This window comes from Scylla paramamosain, chromosome 10 (genome assembly GCF_035594125.1).
Source record: "Scylla paramamosain isolate STU-SP2022 chromosome 10, ASM3559412v1, whole genome shotgun sequence".
Lineage (NCBI taxonomy): Eukaryota > Metazoa > Arthropoda > Malacostraca > Decapoda > Portunidae > Scylla > Scylla paramamosain.
In genome coordinates, this window is record NC_087160.1 from 28,032,353 (window position 1) to 28,045,174 (window position 12,822).

The 12,822-nt window shown below is 37.2% G+C and overlaps 1 protein-coding gene across 7 annotated transcripts in view; it reads left to right on the plus strand.

Annotated features, from left to right (window-relative positions):
* Window positions 1-12,116, plus strand: part of LOC135104482 (vesicle transport protein SFT2A-like) — a 28,364-nt gene extending 16,248 nt beyond the window's left edge. For all 7 annotated transcript variants that reach the window (XM_064012004.1, XM_064012006.1, XM_064012005.1 and 4 more), the window contains 3 exons: window positions 1,989-2,158; window positions 10,078-10,195; window positions 11,022-12,116. In XM_064012004.1, coding sequence (XP_063868074.1) covers window positions 1,989-2,158; window positions 10,078-10,195; window positions 11,022-11,150 — 417 coding nt within the window. In that variant the 3' untranslated portion in view covers window positions 11,151-12,116. The remainder of the gene's footprint in view (window positions 1-1,988; window positions 2,159-10,077; window positions 10,196-11,021) is intronic.
* Window positions 12,117-12,822: the final 706 nt, after the last annotated feature.

The following is a 12,822-nucleotide window of genomic DNA, read 5'->3' on the forward strand; positions in this document are numbered from 1 at the left end:
GGGCTATGAAAAATTAGACTGGAGTGATTTTGATGGTGAGAGACTTTAGAAGCACAAGAGGGCACGAGAAGAAGGTGAAGAAGGGTGTGTGTAGAAGGGATATTAAGAAGAACAGTTTCCTGCAAAGGATTGCAGGAATCTGGAATGAGCTGCAAAAAGAAGTAGTAAATCCAATAATTATACATGATTTTTAGGAAAAACTGGATAAGAGTAGATATCGAGACGGGACAACATGAGCTTAGACTCCTCCACCCATAAACCACACACATACACACAGAAAGGGAAAAGGAATCTGAGGAATGTCTCAGATAAATGAAAACTGTTGCAAATATAACATAAATAGAAAATACATATAATACTTGCAGGGATAAAAAATCATCACTGCTTGATTGTGAAGATCTGTTGGGTGCTCTTAGAAAAAATATCTCAGTTTAGAAACACTAATATGTAATCAGCTACAATAGTGAGCATCTTAGACTAAACTAGTTTTTGAGAAGTTTAAATTTGAAGGTCAATTTTTGAGTCATTTTCTTGTATGTCATTCAGTATAGTACCTTAAACAGCCTTTCACAAATTTATGCACTCCCCCTACCTACTGTGGGTGCTCACAAGAACTTAGGTTTGATAGATAGGGCTCACAGACCAGTAGGCAAAGTAACAGCAGCATGTAAGCCAGTGTCATCTCTCAGCCCACTCTCAAAACATCATGGAAAACTAGATTTCCAAAGTAAATATAATGTAGCAACCTCCAGACATTTTGATAGAGTAGTGTGTATGAACTTTTGTCGGCTGCAAGTTGTTTTGGTTACCAGTTTGCAATTGTCTCAGATCTTTGACAGTGACCAGACCAGAGGTCTGTTGATAAAGTTTTAAAACCTAATCTGGCAAAATTGCAAGGATCAGGGACCAGAGATATAAGTAAATTGATTGAGTACTTATGTCAAAACTACATATTGTAAAAAAGGTACAGTGCACTTTTGATGCATGATTGTAATGTTCTGAATGATCATTATTATGCCAAAAAAAAACTGTCAGCCATGAATTCTTTTTTACTGTTTGAAAAAAAAAGATAATAATAATAACAATGATACATCACTTTTTATAGTAAATAGTGTGTGATATTATGAAGTGCAAAAAGATAATCATTGCAGTTTGTTCCCACCACATTGCAAAAAACTGTATGTATTGCATTATGAGTGATGTAAGTAGTACATAGAAAGTATGAGGCCATAATATTCCATTATATTTACTGGAAAAACAAAGGAGTGATAGTGTAACATCAAGACAGACTGGTACACAAGTATGTATGTATATGTGGTGTGCTGTATGTTCGCTTGATTTGCTGCTTCAGTATACAATTATTGTTGCTTTTGTAACTGCTTATTATTATGCATTTCCACAATTTATATTGTTTGCATAAGTTCATAACCATTGACATTGTCATACTTGCATTGTACCTAGTTCTAGTATTCAGTATAAGATATTGCTGAATAAATTTCATTACATTTGATCCTCTCAGCCTCCGACAAGCCAGTGAGAAATATTTTTTGATACTTGCAGAAGTTATATATATATATATATATATATATATATATATATATATATATATATATATATATATATATATATATATATATATATATATATATATACATATATATATATATATATATATATATATATATATATATATATATATATATATATATATATATATATATATATATATATATATATATATATATATATACATATATATATATATATACATATATATATATATATATATATATATATATATATGCAAATGTATGGCCATCTTATTTAACATTATTTAGTAAATGTTTTGTATTAATTTTGTAAATGTTATTTTATCTCCATATCCTAGGGGAAAGAAGAAATTTGTTTTCTTAGAGTGAACTTTACCAACTAATAGCCCAGTGCTAAGTGCTGATTCTCATCACCTATACCTGTGTTTCCTCCCTCAGGTGATTGATAACAACAGTCTCAGCTGGAACACCAGAGTGAAGGGGTTTGCAATTTGCTTCGTCCTTGGTTTTGTAATGTCCTTCCTTGGCTCAGCACTGTTGTTCCTTCCCAAAGGACTCATCTTGTTTGCTGTCTTTTACACCATTGGGAATTGTCTTGCTCTTTCCAGGTGAGTGCATTATATGTTCACAAAATAGAATAAATAGAATGTGGTGAAGCAAAATTAAGTGTTCATATCTAGACATCATTGGATACTGAATTTTATGTAAATGATGTACTGCAGTGCAACTCTTTCTGTCCTTACCTGACAGCCATTCAGAGAGTGGCTGTGGGAGGGCTTAGATTGTCTTGTTATGCAGGGTATGCAATTGTGGTATATCTTTTAATGCTGGCAGATATACATGTTAGTAACTGTAAGTCCCAGCATATTAGTTTTTACTTACATTCTTAAGTTGTCTTTTATGTTGAATATTTGATACTTTTATGAATTTATTTAGAATTAGATTATGACTTTAATTCCTTTCACCTGTAATCTATGTCATGCACTGAACAGGATGGGTAATTGATAAGAACCACAGGAAGTACCTGATCACTTTAGGGACTGTTGCTATCTAGAAGCTGGGTGGTAGTAGCCATAGGAAACTGCTATCAGTTAACTTGTGTTATTTGCAGTATCAGTAGTAGTCACACTAGACAGTTGAGAGATATCTCCATTATGGCACAATGTGTCAGAGATGGCCAGTTTTAGCTACATGCGGTGTAACAAACTGCTTGGATAATCTTCTGTCTCAAGAGTTCCGTAAATAAAGATAATATTGTTTGTGATGACTTCTGTAATTTACCTTAATTTTTCTGCAATGTAATCTGACAGCAAAATTTTATTATTCAAGATATCTAAGCAGGCTTGGAAAAAACTTGGGTTTAGAAAACCCAACCCCACAGGAGTTTTATTTATTGTTTTTTTTTTTGGAGGGTTTGTTGTTATTTTTGGTGGTTTTATTTATCTTTGTTTATTTTCCATATTTATATATAAATCAATTTAAATAAGCAATTAAGTAATCTAGAGTGAAACAAAAGGTTTTAAATGTTTCTCTCTCTCTCTCTCTCTCTCTCTCTCTCTCTCTCTCTCTCTCTCTCTCTCTCTCTCTCTCTCTCTCTCTCTCTCTCTCTCTCTCTCTCTCTCTCTCTCTCTCTCTCTCTCTCTCTCTCTCTCTCTCTCTCTCTCTCTCTCTCTCTCTCTCTCTCTCTCTCTCTCTCTCTCTCTCTCTCTCTCTCTCTCTCTCTCTCTCTCTCTCTCTCTCCATGTAGGAGGGACACTGACCAACAGCAACAAAAATAAAAATAAAAAAAGACCCACTGAGGTGCCAGTCCCCGAATAGAGTCAGAAGCGGTCGTCAAAAATTAAAGGATAAGTGTCTTAAAACCTCTCTCATGAGAGAGTTCAAGTCATAGGAAGGAGGAAATACAAAAACAGGAAGGGAGTTCCAGAGTTTACCAGAGAAAGGGATGAAGGATTGAGAATACTGGTTAACTCTGCATTAGAGAGGTGGACAGAACAGGGATGAGAGAAAGAAAAAAGTGTTGTGCAGCAAGGCTGTGGGATGAGGAGAGGCATGCAGTTAGCAAGTTCAGAAGAGAAGTTAGCATGAAAATTGCGGTAGAAGATAGCAAGAGATGTAATGTAGTGATGATGAGAAAGAGAGGCTGAAGACAGTCAGTTACTTAGAGGAGAGGAGTTGATAAGATGAAATGCTTTTGATTCCATCCTGTCTAAAAGAGCGGTATGAGTGGAACCCTTCCACACATGTGTAGCATACTCCATACACGGACACATAAGGCCCCTGTACAGAGTTAGCAGCTAAGGGGAGGTGAGAAAAACTGGTTGAGACGAGTCAGAATGCCTAACTTCATAGAAACTGTTTTAGCTAGAGATGAAATGTGAAGTTTCCTGTTTAGATTATAAGTAAAGGACAGACTGAGGATGTTCAGTGTAGAAGAGGGGGACAGCTGAGTGTCATTGAAGAAGAGGGGATAGTTACCTGGAAGGCTGTGTCAAGTTGATAGATGGAGGAATTGAGTTTTGGAGGTATTGAACAATACTAAGTTTGCTCTGTCCCAGTCATAAATTTTAGAGAGATTGGAAGTCAGGCATTCTGTTACTTCCCTGCAAGAACTGTTTACTTCCTGAAGGGTTGAACGTCTATGAAAAGATGTGGAAAAGTTCAGGGTGATATCATCAGCATAGAAGTGGATAGGACAAGAAGTTTGGTTTAGAAGATCTTTGATGAATAATAGGAAGAGAGTGGGTGACAGGACAGAACCCTGAACACTGTTAATAAATTTAGAAGAAGAACAGTGACTGTCAACCACAGCAGCAATAAAATGGTCAGAAAAGAAACTTCAGGTGAAGTTACAGAGAGAAGGATAGAAGCCATAGGAGAGCAGTTTGGAACTCAAAGCTTTGTGCCAGATTCTATCAAAAGCTTTTGATATGCCTAAGCCTATAGCAAAAATTTCACCAAAACCCTAAAAGAGGATGACCAAGACTCCGTAAGGAAAGCCAGAAGATCACTAATTGAGCAGTCTAGACACAACCCATACTGGTGATCAGATAGAAGGTTGTGAAGTGATAGATGTTTAAGAATCTTTCTGTAGAGCAGGGGTCGGCAACCTATGGCACGCGTGCCAGACTTGGCACGCAGAGTGCTTGCCTATGGCACGCCACGTGATATGGAGCAAAAAAAAAAAAGTAAAGCAACGAAATAATGAGAGAGAGAGAGAGAGAGAGAGAGAGAGAGAGAGAGAGAGAGAGAGAGAGAGAGAGAGAGAGAGAGAGAGAGAGAATGTGTATTGTACATCCTTACAATTATGATTTAAATTTTCGTATGATTCTAAATAATTCTTTCTTTTGATATATTAAAATGATTAAATTAAAACGAAAATGTTTTGTACCCGCGATGAGGTGTACGTGAGCACAGCGAGATGTAGACGAGTATGAGACACGTTGGCCCCCGCCGCTGGTGACGCATCAGTCAAGCAGCGCTGCTATTTCAGTGACTATTTAGCTGCCCTGAGTGACGCTCTTGCTAGTTACTCTCACCATGGCTACTGCGAAAAAAGTCAAACTTGATGTCCGATCATTTCAGTCATCATGGACAAATGACTTTGGATTTATTCAACAGAATGATCGTGCTGTATGTGCTCTCTGCTGCGAAAATGTCGTGTGCCGCACATCTAGTGTTAAAAGACACTTTGAAACAAAACACGAGAAGACTTTCAAGGACAGTGCAGACAAGACTGAAGCGATTAAGAAAGCAGTATCCCGCTATGAGAAACAAAGTAATGTGTTTAAGAATCTGAGTGCTAGCAAAATCAATGCAACTGAGGCCAGTTACAAACTAGCTCTGTGTATTGCCAAGCATGGAAAGCCTTTTACTGATGGAGATTTCATAAAAGCAGCTTTCCTAGAGTGCTCTGAGGTGCTTTTTGATGGCATATCAAACAAACACATGATCATCTCAAGGATAAAAGATATTCCTGCCTCAGCTAGGACCGTGGAGAGACGTATTTCTGAAATGGCTGCTAATGTAGGTGAGCAACAAACTGTTGCTTTAACAACTACACCTGTGTTCAGTGTGGCCCTGGATGAAAGCGTGGATATAAATGACATTCCCCGCCTGGCTGTTTTTGCCAGGTACAGTGACACAGAGATACACGAGGAGCTGTGCTGTCTTCAACCTATGTATGGCACTACCAAGGGGGAGGACATACTGAAGACATTCACTGACCATTTTGAGGAGAGAGGGGTTGACATAAGAAAGATTTTTGCAGTTACAACAGATGGTGCCCCTGCTATGGTAGGAAAAAACAAGGGTTTTACCAAGCTTGTTGAGGATAAAATTGGACACCCCATTTTGAAATTGCACTGCATAATTCATCAAGAAAATTTATGTGCCAAAATCTCGAACTCTGATCTCAACAAGGTGATGGCTACTGTAACAAAAGTAGTGAATTTTGTTGTTGCACACTCTTCTCTTACGCACAGGCAGTTTCAAGCTTTCCTTGAAGAGGTGGACAGTGCTTACAAAGATATACCCTTGCACAGCAGTGTTAGGTGGCTAAGCTGTGGGAAGGTATTGGAGAGATTTGTGGAATGCTTTGATGAAGTCAAGCTTTTCTTAACAGAAAAAGGCCAAGGCTACCCTGAGCTGGAGGACAGAGACTGGATTGTGAAACTTATGTTTCTCTCAGACATCACCAAACATCTAAATGACCTCAGTCTTCTCTTGCAAGGTGCAGGAAAAACAGTGATGGACTTGTATGATACTTGGAAGGCATTTGTTGCAAAGCTTGCAGTTTACTCATCAGATATTAAAAATGGTTCTTTCCGTTACTTCAAAAACTTGAAAAACTTATCTGCAACTCATCCTATCAACACTACTGATCTTCAGGTGTACATGCAAGAATTGAAATCTGAGTTCTCAATCAGATTTAAAGATTTCCAAAACATCGGCCCAGTGTTTTCCTTTTTAATCAGACCAGACACGTTTAGATACAGTGAGTTGGACGCATCTCTTTTTGAGTGGATGGAAACTGAGGAGTTGCAAATGCAGTTAATTGACTTTCAGGCATCATCATTGTGGTCAGCTAAATTTAAGGATCTTCGAGAAATATTGGAAACTAGTACGACTGATCATGCAGCCTCCATATTAAGTTCCTGGACATCACTGCCTGATAAATTCAGTTGCATGAAGAAAGTAGCTTTTGCATTGCTATCAGCATTTGGATCTACATATCAGTGCGAGCAGATATTTTCACACATGAAGCACATCCTCAATCCCCATCGCAGCAACCTTACAACGGATCATTCTGAGGGTTGTGTAAAGCTCAAGGTGTCCAGATATTCACCTGAAATTTCAACTTTGGCCAAAGGGAAGCAAGGGCAAGGATCGCATTAATAATGTGAGTACAATTTTAAAATAAAGAAGTATATTTTTAGTTACTAAGAATAATAAATGCTACAAAAAATGTCACATTTATGTTATGTATATGGAGAAAAATACATTTTACTTTAATTACAATGGTCACTACATACTCAGTCATAGTGTATAATTATGATTTTCATTTTCGTAGGCTACATATAGGGCTGAAAAAATAACATTTGGCACGCAAGGTAGTAAAAAAGTGGCATGAATTATAAACTGGCACACTATGTTCAAAAGGTTGCCGACCCCTGCTGTAGAGGATAGATTCAAAACTTTAGGTAGGTAGGAAATTAAAGCAATAGGACAATAGTTTGAGTGATTAGGACAGCCACCCTTTTTAGGAACAGGCTGAATGAAGACATACTTCAAGCAAGAAGGAAAGGTAGATGTTAATTGTTAGAGTTGGAAGTGTTTGACTAGGCAAGGTGCAAACACAGAGGCACAGTTTCAGAGAACTATAGGAGGGACCCCATCAGGAGGATGAGGCAGTAGGCACCTGCCGAAATGGTAATTACTTACAGTGAGGTCTAAAGCACTGGATCATGGGGTGCTGTGAACTTATCATTAAACTCAGCTGTGACCTCACTGAACATATCCCTTTGTGACTCACAACACAAGGGGGCAGCCTGTCTTCTAAAGACAACTCTCTTCCTTGACACAAAACTACAATCACCTAATTACACACACACCCTTCACTCAAAATTCAAAATTATCATGGTGACTCCTACATCAGCCTTGGAATCACCATCTGGGGAAGGGACCACAAATGTTCCCAGGTCAGACTGCTCTTCTGGTATTGACCCTAAGTGTCTTGACATCCCCCTCAACATTTTCTTCATTAATTTCTGCAGCATTCGCAGTCTTAGATCTAATTTTCAATCAGTAGAACACCACCTCTCCTCTACTAAACTTTATTTTCTTTTCCTCACAGAAACACAGGTGTCTGAGGCAACTAACAGTAGCCCGTTTTCTGTTCTCTCCTTTCTCTATCCTCATTTTCAGTCCAAAGCTGGATGTTACATTTATGTGTGCAGTAACTTAACCTGTTCTCGTGCCCATGCTCTTGAATCTTCTGAGTTTTCCACCATCTGGCTATGACTATAGAGTCATTCTCAAACTAAATTTGTTTGTGCTGTATACATCTCATCTAACTCCTCTGACTATAAGAAATTCTTTGACTACTTAACTTCCAGAGTGGAGCACATTCTGATTTCTCTTTCCTTTTTGCAGAGATCTCCATTCTTGGAGATTTCAATGTTCACCACCAGCTTTGGCTTTCCTCTCCCTTCACTGACCATCCTGGTGAACTACCCTTCAACTTTGCTATCCTCCATGACCTAGAGCAATTGGTGCAACATCCTATTCTTATTCTTGACTGTCTTGGAGATACGCCCAACATTCTTGACCTTTTCCTAACCTCTAATCCTGCTTATGCTGTTACCCAGTGTCCCACCTAAAAATAAAAAAGAAGCTTTCTGAGGGTTTAGACTAATGAAGGAATGGAAAACATCACTGCAAAGGATTTTAATGGGTAGCATGAAGTTATCAGAGGGTGAAGGAGAGGGAGGAACAAGCCCTGAATCATTCAAGGTAGAGTTTTTAACAAAGGTTTGAGTGAAGAGTTCAGCTTTAGAAATAGATGAGATGATGGTGGTGCCATCAAGTTGAAATAAAGGAGGGAAAGATGAAGAAAAAGTTATTGGAGATGTTTTCGGCTAGCTGCTAGAAGTCACGAGGAGAATTAGATCTTGAAAATTTTTGACTCTTTCTATTGTATAATGAAGAACAAACACTTGTTTAGGTCATGCTGATACAGGTTGGTCTGGTTGGACAAAGCCTGTGTTAACTTGTACTGTATAGGAAATGATAAGGTCAGGCTTGATTACTTTTACATTTTTTATGTATATGTACGTACATATATAGACCTTATTTATCAATATAATAATAATAATAATAATAATATCTGGTTTATTTATCAAGAGGCAGCAGACAATACAGTGATAGTCGCTGAAGGGGTCTTGATTTACATGGTATACATATTTACATATATATATGGTATATATATTTACATGGCAACAGCTTCACCGCTTTTACAGTGTGGACATGATTGAACTACATACGATATACTTTTTTGGCAGAAGCTGCACCATTTACATAGCTTCACTACTTTCATAGTGTGGACATGATTGAACTGCATATGATAAACATCTTTGACATGATATAAAGCTAAATTTTGATACATAAAATAAAAAAAGATTTTTTTTTTGGGGGGGGAGCAGGTTTGTTTTGAGTGTTTTTTTTTATTTATTTATTTTTTATGCAAACTCTGTATTTAAGTGGCCTTAGGAATATGACAAGGATAATGCAAACAGAATCCTTTGGGATAGTAATCTGGATATGACTAAAAATAACAGATTCAAGCTAAATAAAGTTAGATTTTATAGAGATAAGCAGAAATTGGTTTTGAAATAGAGTGGTAGGTGACTAGAATAGACTCTGTAATCAGGTTTTCAGTATTGTACTGATTCTATAGGGAACTTCAAAAGGGGATTTAATAAATTTATGGACAGAGATAATAGGTGGATATAGATAGCTATGTTTTGTACAAGGGCTGCTACATGTAGGCCTACTGGCTTCTTGCAGTGTCCCTCTCTTTCTTACATTCCTTGTTTTTCCTTTTCTACCCATTTGTATTCTGTATGAATGTTATTAATATTGGTTTATGATGCATGTACAAGTCAAATTATTGCTAGGAAGATTTCAGTTGAGAGTACATTGATGCCAAAAATATAATTCTGCATAGGGCCTCAGAACCTTAGGACTTGCTCTTTCCTAGACCAAAGATTGATTGCAAACAGACAAGCATGCATGAACAAAATAAGCATCATTTCAAGAACTCTGATGCAAGAGCACAAATCTTGCTTATTTATAGCGTGTGAAGTCCTTAAAACAGTTTCATCACTAATAATTACCTAGCCAATCCTCAGCAGTGTTCTAACATACAAGCCAGCTTCACTATCAAGTCTTTTGATTAATTACAACAAATGACTAATTCTTTTGGAGATATTGTTGCATTATGTAGACTCATTGTTTAACTTTGCAGTACATGCTTCCTCATGGGGCCTGTCAACCAATGCAAGAAGATGTTTGCCAAGACCCGCATTATTGCCACCATTGTCATGTTTTTGGCACTCTTCATGACCCTCATTGCTGCTTTTGTGGTAAGTTGTCAGAGAGAGAGAGAGAGGGGGGGGGAGAAAACCACGGGAGGGGATTAAGAGAGAGAGAGGGAGAGAGAGAGAGAGAGAGAGAGAGAGAGAGAGAGAGAGAGAGAGAGAGAGAGAGAGAGAGAGAGAGAAGGGAGAAAACCACAGGAGGGGATTAAGAGAGAGAGAGAGAGAGAGAGAGAGAAAGAGAGAGAGAGAGAGAGAGAGAGAGAGAGAGAGAGAGAGAGAGAGAGAGAGAGAGAGAGAGAGAGAGAGAGAGAGTTTTCAGAATGTAAGATGCTTTGAATAAAAGAAACAGATGAGATGATATAAGATGCTTTGAATAAAAGAAACAATCTCCACAACATGATTTCTCCTATAGAGGCAATGTGTTATCCTATAACTCCAACATTTCATAACAGGACTAGTGACCTACACCAACACATCCCTTATGCATGATTTTTTTTTTTTCTTTTTTTAGTTTGTGCCATAAAGTTTTCAGAATGTGGGTGAGATACTTGTATTAGTTTGATATGCCATAGAATTTTTGTCTTTGGTCCCTCATGAAACTTTATGGCACAAACTTAAAAAAAAAAAAAAAAATCATGCATAAGGGATGTGTTGGTGTAGGTCACTAGTCCTGTTATGAAATGTTGGAGTTATAGGATAACACATTGCCTCTATAGGAGAAATCATGTTGTGGAGATTGTTTCTTTTATTCAAAGCATCTTATATCATCTCATCTGTTTCTTTTATTCAAAGCATCTTATATCATCTCATCCCCAGATCTCATTGGTCTAGGTATACAAAGATATCTAACACCATTTACTCACTGTTCTAGATCCACAAGAAGGCCCTGGCACTGCTTATGGTGATCATACAGTTCCTGGCCATGACATGGTACTCCCTCTCGTACATTCCCTATGCACGGGATGCAGCCAAAAAGTGCTTTGCCTCCTGTGTGGAGTGATCCTTGGCCCATGATCAAGTCCTTCCATGTGTCCTGCTGTGCCTTGCATATGATACGTGAGTTGTCAGTGTTACGTAATTAAGCTGAGTTTTTGTATTTATTGTATCTCACCCCAATATGTGAAATCATAGTTTATACATTTTTATGTTTGTGAAGATTGGTGTTGATGATTTTGACCGAGAAAGCATCTGAATACAAAAGGCCTGTGGCTCCTGCAGAAATCATGTTAATTCAAGATGTGTCAGTTGATATTCTTTTGTGTTTTGTAAATATATAGAGCAATGACCACATAGAGGAAATTGAAGCTTTTAAGTTCCATGTGGTATATCACTGGAAATGTTTCTTTAATTGAAACATTTTCAAACATTTCATCTTAAGAATGCTGGATACACTGGATTTCCATCTTCCAAACTGTCACACATATCGAGGAACAGATGTAGCTGGATATTACACTTGAAGGACAGCTTTAGTGTACTTGAGACCACTGCAGTGATAAACTGTTTCAGACATTAATATTCTTTGTGTTAGATGTTTATCACTCAAAGAGCTTATTCCCATTAAATACTTTCCATGAGTGAAGACATTGGTTAACCCATCCATTATTTCATCAGATGAGGCTTGGCTTTTGCACTGAAACCAAGGGCTTTGACCAAATTGTAAAGCCTGCAGAAGTTGGGGGCCTCGTGAGAAGTCACAAATGTTAGTAGCCTTAAGAGCATTCTGTTGTATTGTGACTAGAAATATTGAGCTTTGATGGTATTATTTGTGCCTTCCATTTTTATATGTCTACATTCCCATATAGTCTCACCAATCTACACAAATATTTTTATATACTGGTAACATAGTGTGCATATTATTAAGAGATGGATGGCAACATGTGAAACTGCTCTCCACTGTATAATTTTTTTTAATAATTTAATGTTTGCTCTTACTGTTGAAGATATATAAATATAGATTTTTGTATACTTTTGGTAATATTGTTTCCAAAATGCTCATTACACATATAAGTCTTGTTTGTGTGTAGATGTGGTACAACCTACACCTTAGAAAGAAGCATCTCATACTGAAAGTAATCCACTGAAACAAAACTTGAGTTGAATCTCCAAGTGTTTTGAGACTAAACTGTATTTTTAAACACTGTCTTAGCTGTGTTGATAAACTTCATATTTATTATGCAGCAGCATACAAGTATAATTATCAATAGTTTTGTGTATTTGGAGTGCTCAAGAGGTGCAATAATTGTTCATAATAATGCAGAAAGTGGAAGAAAGTAGAATATCTTCTGCTGTGGCTGTCCCCTTGCGAGATGGTCCCAGAGGGAATAAAGTGTCAAAGAAGAAGTGAAATGGAAAATTTATGCATCAGTTGATCAAAGCAGACTTTAGTTTAAACTAGTGTTGATTATAGTTATGTACATGTAATCTTCATTTTATTCATATATCTTCACTTATCAATGTTGTCAAAGTATTACCAGAAAATAATATATCATGAATGGAGACTTTTATCATGGTCATCCTGCCCCCTTCGGGAAGTTCTCAGGAAGAGAAATCAGACATATGTCTGACATATGTCTTCAGATGCATATCAACCTGGGCTAATACCTGAATGAAAAGCAGAATGCAGGAATCCTGTTTGAGTGCAAAGGAAATATTACTGAAGTAAACTGACTTAC